This window comes from Dendropsophus ebraccatus, chromosome 4 (genome assembly GCF_027789765.1).
Source record: "Dendropsophus ebraccatus isolate aDenEbr1 chromosome 4, aDenEbr1.pat, whole genome shotgun sequence".
Taxonomy (NCBI): Eukaryota; Metazoa; Chordata; class Amphibia; order Anura; family Hylidae; genus Dendropsophus; species Dendropsophus ebraccatus.
In genome coordinates, this window is record NC_091457.1 from 506,894 (window position 1) to 521,165 (window position 14,272).

The following is a 14,272-nucleotide window of genomic DNA, read 5'->3' on the forward strand; positions in this document are numbered from 1 at the left end:
CAGCATCTGGGGGTGGCAGGCGCAGGTTGGGTAGGTACCGCACTGGTAGGTGGAGCAGCATCTATGAGTAGGTATGGCAGCATCTGTGGGTTGCGGAGCGGGGTGGGTACGTACTGCACTGGTAGACGGGGCAGCATCTGTGGTTGGCGGAGCAGGGTGGGTACGTACCGCACTGGTAGGTATGGCAGCATCTGTGGGTGGCAGTGCAGGGTGGGTAGGTATGGCAGCATCTGTACATGGCGCAACGGGGTGGGTACGTACCGCACTGATAGGTACAGCAGCATCTGTGGGTGGTGGTGCAGGGTGGGTAGGTGGGGCAGCATCTGTGGGTGGCGGAGCGGGGTGGGTACGTACAGCACTGGTAGGCACGGCAGCATCTGTGGGTGGCCGAGCATGGTGGGCACGTATCGCACTGGTAGGTAGGGCAGCATCTCTGGGTGGTGGAGCTGGGTGGGTAGGGACGGCAGCATCTGTGGGTGGCGCAGCGGGGTGGGTACGTACCGCACTGGTAGGTGGGGCAGCATCTGTGGGTGGTGGTGCAGGATGGGTAGGTACGGCAGCATCTGTGGGTGGTGGTGCAGGGTGGGTAGGTACCGAACTGGTAGGTGGGGCAGCATCTGTGGGTGGCGGAGCTGGGTGGGTAGGTACGGCAGCATCTGTGGGTGGTGGTGCAGGGTGGGTAGGTACCGCACTGGTAGGTACGGCAGCATCTGTGGGTGGTGGTGCGGGGTGGGTACGTACCGGACTGGCAGGTACGGCAGCATCTGTGGGTGGCGCAGCGGGGTGGGTACGTACCGCATTGGTAGGTGGGGCAGCATCTGTGGGTGGCGGAGCGGGGTGGGTAGGTATGGCAGCATCTGTGGGTGGTGGTGCAGGGTGGGTACGTACCGCACTGGCAGGTACGGCAGCATCTGTGGGTGGTGTTGCAGGGTGGGTAGGTATGGCAGCATCTGTGGGTGGCACAGCGGGGTGGGTAGGTACCGCACTGGTAGGTGGGGCAGCATCTGTGGGTGGTGGTGCAGGGTAGGTAGGTACCGCACTGGTAGGTGGGGCAGCATCTGTGGGTGGTGGTGCAGGGTGGGTAGGTACCGCACTGGTAGGTATGGCAGCATCTGTGGGTGGTGGTGCAGGGTGGGTAGGTACCGCACTGGTAGGTGGGGCAGCATCTGTGGGTGGTGGTGCAGGGTGGGTAGGTACCGCACTGGCAGGTACGGCAGCATCTGTGGGTGGCGGAGCATGGTGGGCACGTATCGCACTGGTAGGTAGGGCAGCATCTCTGGGTGGTGGAGCTGGGTGGGTAGGGACGGCAGCATCTGTGGGTGGTGGTGCAGGGTGGGTAGGTACGGCAGCATCTGTGGGTGGCGCAGCGGGGTGGGTACGTAGCGCACTGGTAGGTGGGGCAGCATCTGTGGGTGGTGGTGCAGGGTGGGTACGTACCGCACTGGTAGGTGGGGCAGCATCTGTGGGTGGCGCAGCGGGGTGGGTACGTACCGCACTGGTAGGTGGGGCAGCATCTGTGGGTGGTGGTGCAGGGTGGGTACGTACCGCACTGGTAGGTGGGGCAGCATCTGTGGGTGGCGCAGCGGGGTGGGTACGTACCGCACTGGTAGGTGGGGCAGCATCTGTGCGTGGTGGTGCAGGGTGGGTAGGTACCGCACTGGTAGGTGGGGCAGCATCTGTGGGTGGCGCAGCGGAGTGGGTACGTACCGCACTGGTAGGTGGGGCAGCATCTGTGGGTGGTGGTGCAGGGTGGGTAAGCAGGGCCGCCGATAGGGTCCGGGCCCCATACGGCAGTACCAGTTGTACTGCCCTAAGAGACATGGGGGGGCCCACCGGCCGCCGCCCCCCGTCTGCTACGCTGGGGGGCCCGCACGGCCCCCCTTGCCACTTGTCTCTGAGCATCCCGAGATGCTGCAGCCGCGCAGCTTCTCGGGATGCACTGATCGCTTCGATGTTCCGCCCGCACAGTGAGCACAGTGAGCGGGCGGAACATTAAAGCGATCAGAATACAGGAGCAGGACCTGTCAGCGTCCTGCTCCTACATTCCCTCCCATAGGCTGCCGGCACTTCTCCGGCAGGCGTGACCATGTGACGTCATCACGCCTGCCGGAAGTCTCGTCCCCGCGGCTCGCAAGATGGAGCCCGAAGAGGAGGAAGAGCTGCTGCCTGCACAGCGCGGATTAGGTGAGTAGGATGTTTGTTTTTTTAGGGGCACCTCTGGGGGCATTATTAGTATATGGGGGCACCTCTGGGGGCATTATTAGTGTATGGGGGCACCTCTGGGGGCATTATTAGTGTATGGGGGTACGTACCGGACTGGCAGGTACGGCAGCATCTGTGGGTGGCGCAGCGGGGTGGGTACGTACCGCATTGGTAGGTGGGGCAGCATCTGTGGGTGGCGGAGCGGGGTGGGTAGGTATGGCAGCATCTGTGGGTGGTGGTGCAGGGTGGGTACGTACCGCACTGGCAGGTACGGCAGCATCTGTGGGTGGTGTTGCAGGGTGGGTAGGTATGGCAGCATCTGTGGGTGGCACAGCGGGGTGGGTAGGTACCGCACTGGTAGGTGGGGCAGCATCTGTGGGTGGTGGTGCAGGGTAGGTAGGTACCGCACTGGTAGGTGGGGCAGCATCTGTGGGTGGTGGTGCAGGGTGGGTAGGTACCGCACTGGTAGGTATGGCAGCATCTGTGGGTGGTGGTGCAGGGTGGGTAGGTACCGCACTGGTAGGTGGGGCAGCATCTGTGGGTGGTGGTGCGGGGTGGGTACGTACCGGACTGGCAGGTACGGCAGCATCTGTGGGTGGCGCAGCGTGGTGGGTACGTACCGCACTGGTAGGTGGGGCAGCATCTGTGGGTGGTGGTGCAGGGTGGGTACGTACCGCACTGGTAGGTAGGGCAGCATCTGTGGGTGGTGGAGCGGGGTGGGTACGTACCGGACTGGCAGGTATGGCAGCATCTGTCGGTGGCGGAGCGGGGTGGGTACGTACCGCATTGGTAGGTGGGGCAGCATCTGTGGGTGGCGGAGCGGGGTGGGTAGGTACGGCAGCATCTGTGGGTGGTGGTGCAGGGTGGGTACGTACCGCACTGGCAGGTACGGCAGCATCTGTGGGTGGTGTTGCAGGGTGGGTAGGTATGGCAGCATCTGTGGGTGGCACAGCGGGGTGGGTAGGTACCGCACTGGTAGGTGGGGCAGCATCTGTGGGTGGTGGTGCAGGGTAGGTAGGTACCGCACTGGTAGGTGGGGCAGCATCTGTGAATGGTGGTGCAGGGTGGGTAGGTACCGCACTGGTAGGTGGGGCAGCATCTGTGGGTGGTGGTGCAGGGTGGGTAGGTACCGCACTGGTAGGTGGGGCAGCATCTGTGGGTGGTGGTGCAGGGTGGGTAGGTACCGCACTGGTAGGTGGGGCAGCATCTGTGGGTGGTGGTGCAGGGTGGGTAGGTACCGCACTGGCAGGTACGGCAGCATCTGTGGGTGGCGGAGCATGGTGGGCACGTATCGCACTGGTAGGTAGGGCAGCATCTCTGGGTGGTGGAGCTGGGTGGGTAGGGACGGCAGCATCTGTGGGTGGTGGTGCAGGGTGGGTAGGTACGGCAGCATCTGTGGGTGGCGCAGCGGGGTGGGTACGTAGCGCACTGGTAGGTGGGGCAGCATCTGTGGGTGGTGGTGCAGGGTGGGTACGTACCGCACTGGTAGGTGGGGCAGCATCTGTGGGTGGCGCAGCGGGGTGGGTACGTACCGCACTGGTAGGTGGGGCAGCATCTGTGCGTGGTGGTGCAGGGTGGGTAGGTACCGCACTGGTAGGTGGGGCAGCATCTGTGGGTGGCGCAGCGGAGTGGGTACGTACCGCACTGGTAGGTGGGGCAGCATCTGTGGGTGGTGGTGCAGGGTGGGTAAGCAGGGCCGCCGATAGGGTCCGGGCCCCATACGGCAGTACCAGTTGTACTGCCCTAAGAGACATGGGGGGGCCCACCGGCCGCCGCCCCCCGTCTGCTACGCTGGGGGGCCCGCACGGCCCCCCTTGCCACTTGTCTCTGAGCATCCCGAGATGCTGCAGCCGCGCAGCTTCTCGGGATGCACTGATCGCTTCGATGTTCCGCCCGCACAGTGAGCACAGTGAGCGGGCGGAACATTAAAGCGATCAGAATACAGGAGCAGGACCTGTCAGCGTCCTGCTCCTACATTCCCTCCCATAGGCTGCCGGCACTTCTCCGGCAGGCGTGACCATGTGACGTCATCACGCCTGCCGGAAGTCTCGTCCCCGCGGCTCGCAAGATGGAGCCCGAAGAGGAGGAAGAGCTGCTGCCTGCACAGCGCGGATTAGGTGAGTAGGATGTTTGTTTTTTTAGGGGCACCTCTGGGGGCATTATTAGTATATGGGGGCACCTCTGGGGGCATTATTAGTGTATGGGGGCACCTCTGGGGGCATTATTAGTGTATGGGGGCACCTCTGGGGGCATTATTAGTATATGGTGGCACCTCTGGGGGCATTATTAGTATATGGGGGCACCTCTGGGGGCATTATTAGTATATGGGGGCACCTCTGGGGGCATTATTAGTATATAGGGGGCACCTCTGGGGGCATTATTAGTGTATGGGGGCACCTCTGGAGGCATTATTATTGTATGGGGGCACCTCTGGGGGCATTATTAGTATATGGGGGCACCTCTGGGGGCATTATTAGTATATGGGGGCACCTCTGGGGGCATTATTAGTGTATGGGGGCACCTCTGGGGGCATTATTAGTGTATGGGGGCACCTCTGGGGGCATTATTAGTATATGGTGGCACCTCTGGGGGCATTATTAGTATATGGGGGCACCTCTGGGGGCATTATTAGTATATGGGGGCACCTCTGGGGGCATTATTAGTGTATGGGGGCACCTCTGGGGGCATTATTAGTGTATGGGGGCACCTCTGGGGGCATTATTAGTGTATGGGGGCACCTCTGGGGACATTATTAGTGTATGGGGGCACCTCTGGGGACATTATTAGTGTATGGGGGTACCTCTGGGGGCATTATTAGCTCATGGGGGTACCTCTGGGGGCATTATTAGCTCATGGGGCACAGCAGGGGATCCTACATACAGGGGGCACAGCAGGGGATCCTACATACAGGGGGCACAGCAGGGGATCCTACATACAGGGGGCACAGCAGGGGATCCTACATACAGGGGGCACAGCAGGGGATCCTACATACAGGGGGCACAGCAGGGGATCCTACATACAGGGGGCACAGCAGGGGATCCTACATACAGGGGGCACAGCAGGGGATCCTACATACAGGGGGCACAGCAGGGGATCCTACATACAGGGGGCACAGCGGGGGATCCTACATACAGGGGGCACAGCGGGGGATCCTACATACAGGGGGCACAGCGGGGGATCCTACATACAGGGGGCACAGCGGGGGATCCTACATACAGGGGGCACAGCAGGGGGTCCTACATACAGGGGGCACAGCAGGGGATCCTACATACAGGGGGCACAGCTGGGAATCCTACATACAGGGGGCACAGCGGGGGATCCTACATACAGGGGGCACAGCGGGGGATCCTACATACAGGGGGCACAGCTGGGAATCCTACATACAGGGGGCACAGCAGGGGGTCCTACATACAGGGGGCATCCCACACAGCGCAGTTACTATGGGAGCCGACAGGGGGGAGAAAGGAAAGGAAGTTGCTAGAAATGTGCGGAGCCTAAATTGTTTGTCTCGCAGGTTCTGAAAAGATGAAACATATCTGGAAGGAATCATCCTGGAGGTCTGGGCCGGATGGAGAGGAAAAGGGAAAGTGACGCCTCAGATCAAAGAAGACGTCACCTGTGAGTCCCTGTATGACACTTTTCTTATTTTGTAGAACATCATTTAGTAGGGGCGCCCCGAGGTGACAGCTACTACATTATCTGTACTTAGAGATATCACTGTGTTATCTGTTGTGTTACATAGGACTGCAGGTGACTACTACATTATCTGTACTCAGAGATATCACTGTGTTATGTGGTGTTACATAGGACTGCAGGTGACAGCTACTACATTATCTGTACTCAGAGATATCACTGTGTTATCTGTGGTGTTACATAGGACTGCAGGTGACTACTACATTATCTGTACTCAGAGATATCACTGTGTTATCTGGGGTGTTACATAGGACTGCAGGTGACTACTACATTATCTGTACTCAGAGATATCACTGTGTTATCTGTGGTGTTACATAGGACTGCAGGTGACATCTACTACATTATCTGTACTCAGAGATATCACTGTGTTATCTGTGCTGTTACATAGGACTGCAGGTGACTACTACATTATCTGTACTCAGAGATATCACTGTGTTATCTGTGCTGTTACATAGGACTGCAGGTGACAGCTACTACATTATCTGTACTCAGAGATATCACTGTGTTATCTGTTGTGTTACATAGGACTGCAGGTGACTACTACATTATCTGTACTTAGAGATATCACTGTGTTATCTGTGCTGTTACATAGGACTGCAGGTGACAGCTACTACATTATCTGTACTCAGAGATATCACTGTGTTATCTGTTGTGTTACATAGGACTGCAGGTGACTACTACATTATCTGTACTCAGAGATATCACTGTGTTATCTGTGCTGTTACATAGGACTGCAGGTGACATCTACTACATTATCTGTACTCAGAGATATCACTGTTATCTGTGGTGTTACATAGGTCTGCAGGTGACTACTACATTATCTGTACTCAGAGATATCACTGTGTTATCTGTGGTGTTACATAGGACTGCAGGTGACAGCTACTACATTATCTGTACTCAGAGATATCACTGTGTTATCTGTGCTGTTACATAGGACTGCAGGTGACTACTACATTATCTGTACTCAGAGATATCACTGTGTTATCTGTGGTGTTACATAGGACTGCAGGGGACATCTACTACATTATCTGTACTCAGAGATATCACTGTGTTATCTGTGGTGTTACATAGGACTGCAGGTGACTACTACATTATCTGTACTCAGAGATATCACTGTGTTATCTGTGGTGTTACATAGGACTGCAGGTGACATCTACTACATTATCTGTACTCAGAGATATCACTGTGTTATCTGTGGTGTTACATAGGACTGCAGGGGACATCTACTACATTATCTGTACTCAGAGATATCACTGTGTTATCTGTGCTGTTACATAGGACTGCAGGTGACAGCTACTACATTATCTGTACTCAGAGATATCACTGTGTTATCTGTGGTGTTACATAGGACTGCAGGTGACATCTACTACATTATCTGTACTCGGAGATATCACTGTGTTATCTGTGCTGTTACATAGGACTGCAGGTGACATCTACTACATTATCTGTACTCAGAGATATCACTGTGTTATCTGTGGTGTTACATAGGACTGCAGGTGACAGCTACTACATTATCTGTACTCAGAGATATCACTGTGTTATCTGTGGTGTTACATAGGACTGCAGGTGACTACTACATTATCTGTACTCAGAGATATCACTGTGTTATCTGTGGTGTTACATAGGACTGCAGGTGACATCTACATTATCTGTACCCAGAGATATCACTGTGTTATCTGTGGTGTTACATAGGACTGCAGGTGACTACTACATTATCTGTACTCAGCTATATCACTGTTATCTGTGCTGTTACATAGGACTGCAGGTCATACTACATTATCTGTACTCAGAGATATCACTGTGTTATCTGTGCTGTTACATAGGACTGCAGGTGACTACTACATTATCTGTACTCAGAGATATCACTGTGTTATCTGGGGTGTTACATAGGACTGCAGGTGACAGCTACTACATTATCTGTACTCAGAGATATCACTGTTATCTGTGGTGTTACATAGGACTGCAGGTGACTACTACATTATCTGTACTCAGAGATATCACTGTGTTATCTGTGCTGTTACATAGGACTGCAGGTCATACTACATTATCTGTACTCAGAGATATCACTGTGTTATCTGTGCTGTTACATAGGACTGCAGGGGACATCTACTACATTATCTGTACTCAGAGATATCATTGTTATCTGTGCTGTTACATAGGACTGCAGGTGACATCTACTACATTATCTGTACTCAGAGATATCACTGTGTTATCTGTGCTGTTACATAGGACTGCAGGTGTCATCTACTACATTATCTGTACTCAGAGATATCACTGTGTTATCTGTGCTGTTACATAGGACTGCAGGTGACATCTACTACATTATCTGTACTCAGAGATATCACTGTGATATCTGTGCTGATACATAGGACTGCAGGTGACTACTACATGACCTGTACTCAGAGATATCACTGTTATCTGTGCTGTTACATAGGACTGCAGGTGACTACTACATGATCTGTACTCAGAGATATCACCGTTATCTGTGCTGTTACATAGGACTGCAGGTGACTACTACATTATCTGTACTCAGAGATATCACCGTTATCTGTGCTGTTACATAGGACTGCAGGTGACTACTACATTATCTGTACTCAGAGATACCACTGTGTTATGTGTGGTGTTACATAGGACTGCAGGTGACTACTACATTATCTGTACTCAGAGGGATATCACTGTTATCTGTGGTGTTACATAGGACTGCAGGTGATATCAAGTGACTTCTCCAGGTTGCAGAAATTCAAAACTTCATCGTGCCCTGCTGACAGTTTATTATGGGAGTTGTAGTTTTGCAGCATGTGGCTCTTCAGGTTGCAGCACTACAACCCCCATCATATCCAACTGGCAGTTTATGATGAGAGTTGTAGTACATGAGGTGGAGGCAGTGACAGGGCATTAGAACATGGTGGCACATTAGAGTAATTGGATATAATGTTAGATATGACTTTGCCTGATCGGGTGAGATGGGGGGGGCCCCAAGCTAACATTGTGCACCAGGGCCCATCAGCCTTTAGCTACGCCCCTGGGTACAGCTGTCAAGGGCCCGAGCTCAAACAAGGATCCAGGGGGGCCCGGCCATCCAGCCTCCCTGCATACAGTCTCCTGACAGCTGTACCGCACAGGCAGGAAGCAGTAGGAGACACAGGGCCCCCTCCGCCGCCCCTCACTATCTCCTCTTCCTGCTTTCACTTGTGCTGGGATGTCGGAGAAGGGGGACCGCTGTGTGAGGAGAGGGACTGCAGCACCTGGGACCTGGAGCTTCCCTGGTCAGAGTAAGTGTGTGTCTGTGTGTTTATATATACATGTGTGCTGGTGTCTGTATGTCTGTATACATGTGTGCTGGTGTCTGTATACATGTGTGCTGGTGTCTGTATGTGTGTATACATGTGTGCTGGTGTCTGTATACATGTGTGCTGGTGTCTGTGTGTTTATATATACATGTGTGCTGGTGTCTTTGTGTTTATATATACATGTGTGCTGGTGTCTGTGTGTTTATATATACATGTGTGCTGGTGTCTGTGTGTTTATATATACATGTGTGCTGGTGTCTGTATACATGTGTGCTGGTGTCTGTGTGTGTGTATACATGTGTGCTGGTGTCTGTATACATGTGTGCTGGTGTCTGTATGTCTGTATACATGTGTGCTGGTGTCTGTATGTCTGTATACATGTGTGCTGGTGTCTGTATGTCTGTATACATGTGTGCTGGTGTCTGTATACATGTGTGCTGGTGTCTGTATACATGTGTGCTGGTGTCTGTGTGTGAGATCAATTCTAGAGAACTGGCTCATATACCCCATTTTCCCCAGTGGCTTAAAATGTAACCTCTGTTACAGTTATACAATTGTAGAACCTAAATGTGAACAAGGTGCAATTCAAATAGACACTTACTTGTATAGCTGCCTCTTGTGCTCTGTATGCAGTGCATTATACTCACCCCTGCAACGTACAATTTATAGCGTGTCTACAAGCCCAGCGGGGCTCATTATGATGGAGACTAAAACTTATACAAGAGTGGGGTAGGGGTTCCCCTGTATTCAGAATGCTGTTGAGTGCTCGGCAATGCCCCGTCTGGGATTATTGAATTTCGAGGGTCTATGCAGAGCAGGATAAAGACACCTCTGCTGCACAAACAGGATCTCCTAGAAAGCGTTCTCACCGCCATGTATTCGCTATCACTGTCTTGGGTGAGCTAAACTAGTCTGCCTGGGGGGGGGGTGATTTGTATATGCTCACTAACATGGAACAGCCTCATTATATTAGCCTTATCAACATATTCTATGTTAGTGAGCATACCGGGGGGGGGGGGGGATATTGGTGAACATATACAAATCACACAGCCCCCCAGACCCTCGAAATTCAATAATCCCAGAAGGGGCATTGCCGAGCACTCACCAGCATTCTGAATACAGGGGAACCCCGACCCCACTCTTGTATAAGTTTTAGTCTCCATCATAATGAGCCCCGCTGGGCTTGTAGACGCGATATAAATTGTACGTTGCAGGGGTGAATATAACGCACTGCATACAGAGCACAAGAGGCAGCTATACAAGTAAGTGTCTGTATGGGGACATTTACATTGCACCTTGTTCACATTTAGGTTCTACAATTGTATAACTGTATAACAGAGGTTACATTTTAAGCCACTGGGGAAAATGGGGAATATGAGCCAGTTCTCTAGGATTGATCGGAACCAAATTATACCTCCCAGCAAGGTGTGGGGCCAACACACTATTTTTTTTTTTATTAATGTGGGGGGCCCAGACACTTTGGTTGTATGGGGCCCCGAAATTCCTGATGGTGGCCCTGTGGGTGTGTACCGCACTGGTAGGTAGGGCAGCATCTGTGGGTGGCGGAGCGGGGTGGGTACGTACCGCACTGGTAGGTAGGGCAGCATCTGTGGGTGGCAGTGCAGGGTGGGTAGGTATGGCAGCATCTGTACATGGCGCAACGGGGTGGGTATGTACCGCACTGGTAGGTATGGCAGCATCTGTGGGTGGCGGAGCGGGGTGGGTACGTACCGCACTGGTAGGTAGGGCAGCATCTCTGGGTGGTGGTGCAGGGTGGGTACGTACCGCACTGGTAGGTAGGGCAGCATCTCTGGGTGGTGGTGCAGGGTGGGTACGTACCGCACTGGTAGGTAGGGCAGCATCTCTGTGTGATGGAGCGGGGTGGGTACGTACCGCACTGGTAGGTAGGGCAGCATCTCTGTGTGATGGAGCGGGGTGGGTACGTACCGCACTGGTAGGTAGGGCAGCATCTCTGGGTGGTGGAGCGGGGTGGGTACGTACCGCACTGGTAGGTAGGGCAGCATCTCTGGGTGGTGTTGCTGATCACGCTGAGGGTCTCTCCCTCCTGACAGGTGGGCACGGGCTCCGAGCAGATGTTACATCCTGTACACACAGAAATGACACCGCTGATCTGCAGGGCTCCATGACCTATATACCGTATACACCGACATATGGACTGTATATCAGGGGCGTGGTCAGCGCTTACCGCAGAAGGATGTGAGGCAGCAGGACCGGTTGCTGGCAGCAGTGAGCAGCGTCTGGTCCTCTCGGCAAGGAGCCACCATCTCCATCCGGGCACACCGCGCAGGGTCACACTCTGAGGGAAGAGACACCAGAACAGCAATGCATGGATGATGGGAGTGCTCATCCTCACAGCATGACAGGACCCCCCCATGGATGATGGGAGTGCTCATCCTCAGCATGACAGGACCCCCCACCCCATGGATGATGGGAGTGCTCATCCTCACAGCATGACAGGACCCCCCCCCCCCCCCCCCCCATGGATGATGGGAGTGCTCATCATCCTCACATGAGGTCAGAGGTCCCTATACTGAGGTCATGTGATCTTACCGCAGGAGTATCGGGGACAGCAGGAGTCCTCCTGGTAATAGGCGGTCAGCTTCTCATGGCTGCGGCACACCGGGATCACATCATCACACAGCGTCTCATTACACACTGAAGTGAAAGACCACCGAGTGTGAGTGATGTATGGGTGATGTGTGATGTATGTGTGATGTATGGATGATGTGTGATGTGTGATGTATGTGTGATGTATGGATGATGTGTGATATACAAGTAAGTAGTGGGGGGCACCATAGTTGTGCTTATAGAGGGGATGATGGGACCCCCGATCCTCCATCACTTACCGCACAGCTTCTGCGGACAGCAGGTCTGCTGACTGGACAGGGACACCAGCACCTCTCCCTGCCGCCGGCACTGCCGCTCCTGACGCTCAGAACAGTTGTGCTGCAGCGGGATTATAGTATCATTATCCACACACTGATAGGTGCAGCATCCAGCTCCGGGGGTCCGCCACACCTCTCCTATCTCCCGGGGGGTCCCAGCGCTGTCTGTGCAGGCTGCAATCACAAGAGACAGGAATGGCTGTGACTAGGCTGGAGGGACACCGGCTGTATACTGGGGGTATATGACACCGGCTGTATACTGGGGGTATATATGACACCGGCTGTATACTGGGGGGTATATGACACCGGCTGTATACTGGGGGTATATATGACACCGGCTGTATACTGGGGGGTATATGACACCGGCTGTATACTGGGGGTATATATGACACCGGCTGTATACTGGGGGGTATATGACACCGGCTGTATACTGGGGGTATATATGACACCGGCTGTATACTGAGGGTATATATGACACCGGCTGTATACTGGGGGGTATATCACACCGGCTGTATACTGGGGGTATATATGACACCGGCTGTATACTGAGGGTATATATGACACCGGCTGTATACTGGGGGTATATATGACACCGGCTGTATACTGGGAGGTATATATGACACCGGCTGTATACTGGGAGGTATATGACACCGGCTGTATACTGGGAGGTATATATGACACCGGCTGTATACTGGGAGGTATATGACACCGGCTGTATACTGGGAGGTATATATGACACCGGCTGTATACTGGGAGGTATATATGACACCGGCTGTATACTGGGGGTATTACCGCATTTGCTCTCGGCGATGCACACAGTAGTATAAGGATAGTGCAGCACTTCTCCCTCCGCGCACACACAGCCCTCAGTCAGCGCTGCACAGGACTCACTGCCATACAGGTCAATCTCATTGTTCTGACAAGTGGGCGAGACCTCACACACCGGGAGACACGCTCGGTAGATCAACGATGGCGGGCACCGAAACGCTGCAGAGAAAGACATGGCCCGTGACCCCCATCAGATCACCACCACCCCTGACTCCCGTCAGATCCCACCCCCCACCTCCTCCCGTCAGATCCCACCCCCCCACCTCCTCCCATCAGATCCCCAACCCCACCGACTCCCATCAGATCCCTATCCCCCACCGATTCCCATAAGATCCCCTCCCCCCACTCCTCATTGTCTCCCATGACATACGGCAGAAGTCGGGAGTCCTCCACTCGATGCATACGTTAAATTTGTGGCACATGGCGGTATAGGCGGCCAAAGCTTTACACGGATCCTGCGTGTATTCCACGTCCTTTACCCAGAGCTCACAGAAGACGTCTGGAGACACCTGCCGGACAGGACAAGAGATCAGCCCAGGGCTCCCCATCGCTGGGGGTGGGGTGGCCATATTGGATACATACATAGGGGTTACAGCTGCTGAACACGTGGTTTAGGATCATCTCCACGCACGCGGAGCAGTCCATGACCGAGCAGTTCACATCTCTGTGTCTTTCGTTTCCAACATATTTTAAAGTGTAAGGAACTTGCCAACTGTCCACAAATTCCTCAGAGTCGTCGCTCTTGGACAAGACGTGGCCAGTCGGCAAAATTAGGTCATTTGTGGCATTTCCATCGCAGTATCCTAAAATGCAGAAGAAGATACAGAAAATGAGCAAGGGAGGTCCTGACTCTCCACCGTGTACATGGCAGCCATCATCTAAGGACGCAGGAGGCATTGTGATTATTCTACCAGCATCCAAGAACAAATGGGCCACCACCAATACTGAGAAAATGCTGCCAACCAATGGGGTGAGGGAGAAGCCAAAACCCGGAAAGAGGTGGTGGAGGAGACAGCAGGGCCACCAATAATACTGGGAAACTGCCAGCAACCAATGGGGTGAGGGAGAAGCCAAAACCCGGAAAGGGTGAAGCCACCGGAAAAAGGAAGTGGAGATAGCAGGCCCAGAGCTCCCACCGGGGCCACCACTAATACTGGGAAACTGCCAGCAACCAATGGGGTGAGGGAGAAGCCAAAACCAGGAAAGGGTGAACCCACCAGAAAAAGGAAGTGGAGACAGTAGGACCAGAGCTCCCACCGGGGCCACCACTAATACTGGGAAACTGCCAGCAACCAATGGGGTGAGGGAGAAGCCAAAACCAGGAAAGGGTGAACCCACCAGAAAAAGGAAGTG

The 14,272-nt window shown here is 54.0% G+C and overlaps 1 protein-coding gene across 1 annotated transcript in view; it reads right to left on the reverse strand.

Annotated features, from left to right (window-relative positions):
• OTOG (otogelin) overlaps nucleotides 1–14,272 on the reverse strand; it is a 230,428-nt gene that overhangs the window by 22,415 nt on the left and 193,741 nt on the right. Inside the window, exons 41-47 of the mRNA XM_069967756.1 lie at nucleotides 13,502–13,722; nucleotides 13,290–13,428; nucleotides 12,884–13,078; nucleotides 12,053–12,265; nucleotides 11,757–11,861; nucleotides 11,392–11,502; nucleotides 11,187–11,288 (exon numbers count right to left, since the gene is read on the reverse strand). Of these exons, the coding sequence (XP_069823857.1) occupies nucleotides 11,187–11,288; nucleotides 11,392–11,502; nucleotides 11,757–11,861; nucleotides 12,053–12,265; nucleotides 12,884–13,078; nucleotides 13,290–13,428; nucleotides 13,502–13,722 (1,086 nt within the window). The remainder of the gene's footprint in view (nucleotides 1–11,186; nucleotides 11,289–11,391; nucleotides 11,503–11,756; nucleotides 11,862–12,052; nucleotides 12,266–12,883; nucleotides 13,079–13,289; nucleotides 13,429–13,501; nucleotides 13,723–14,272) is intronic.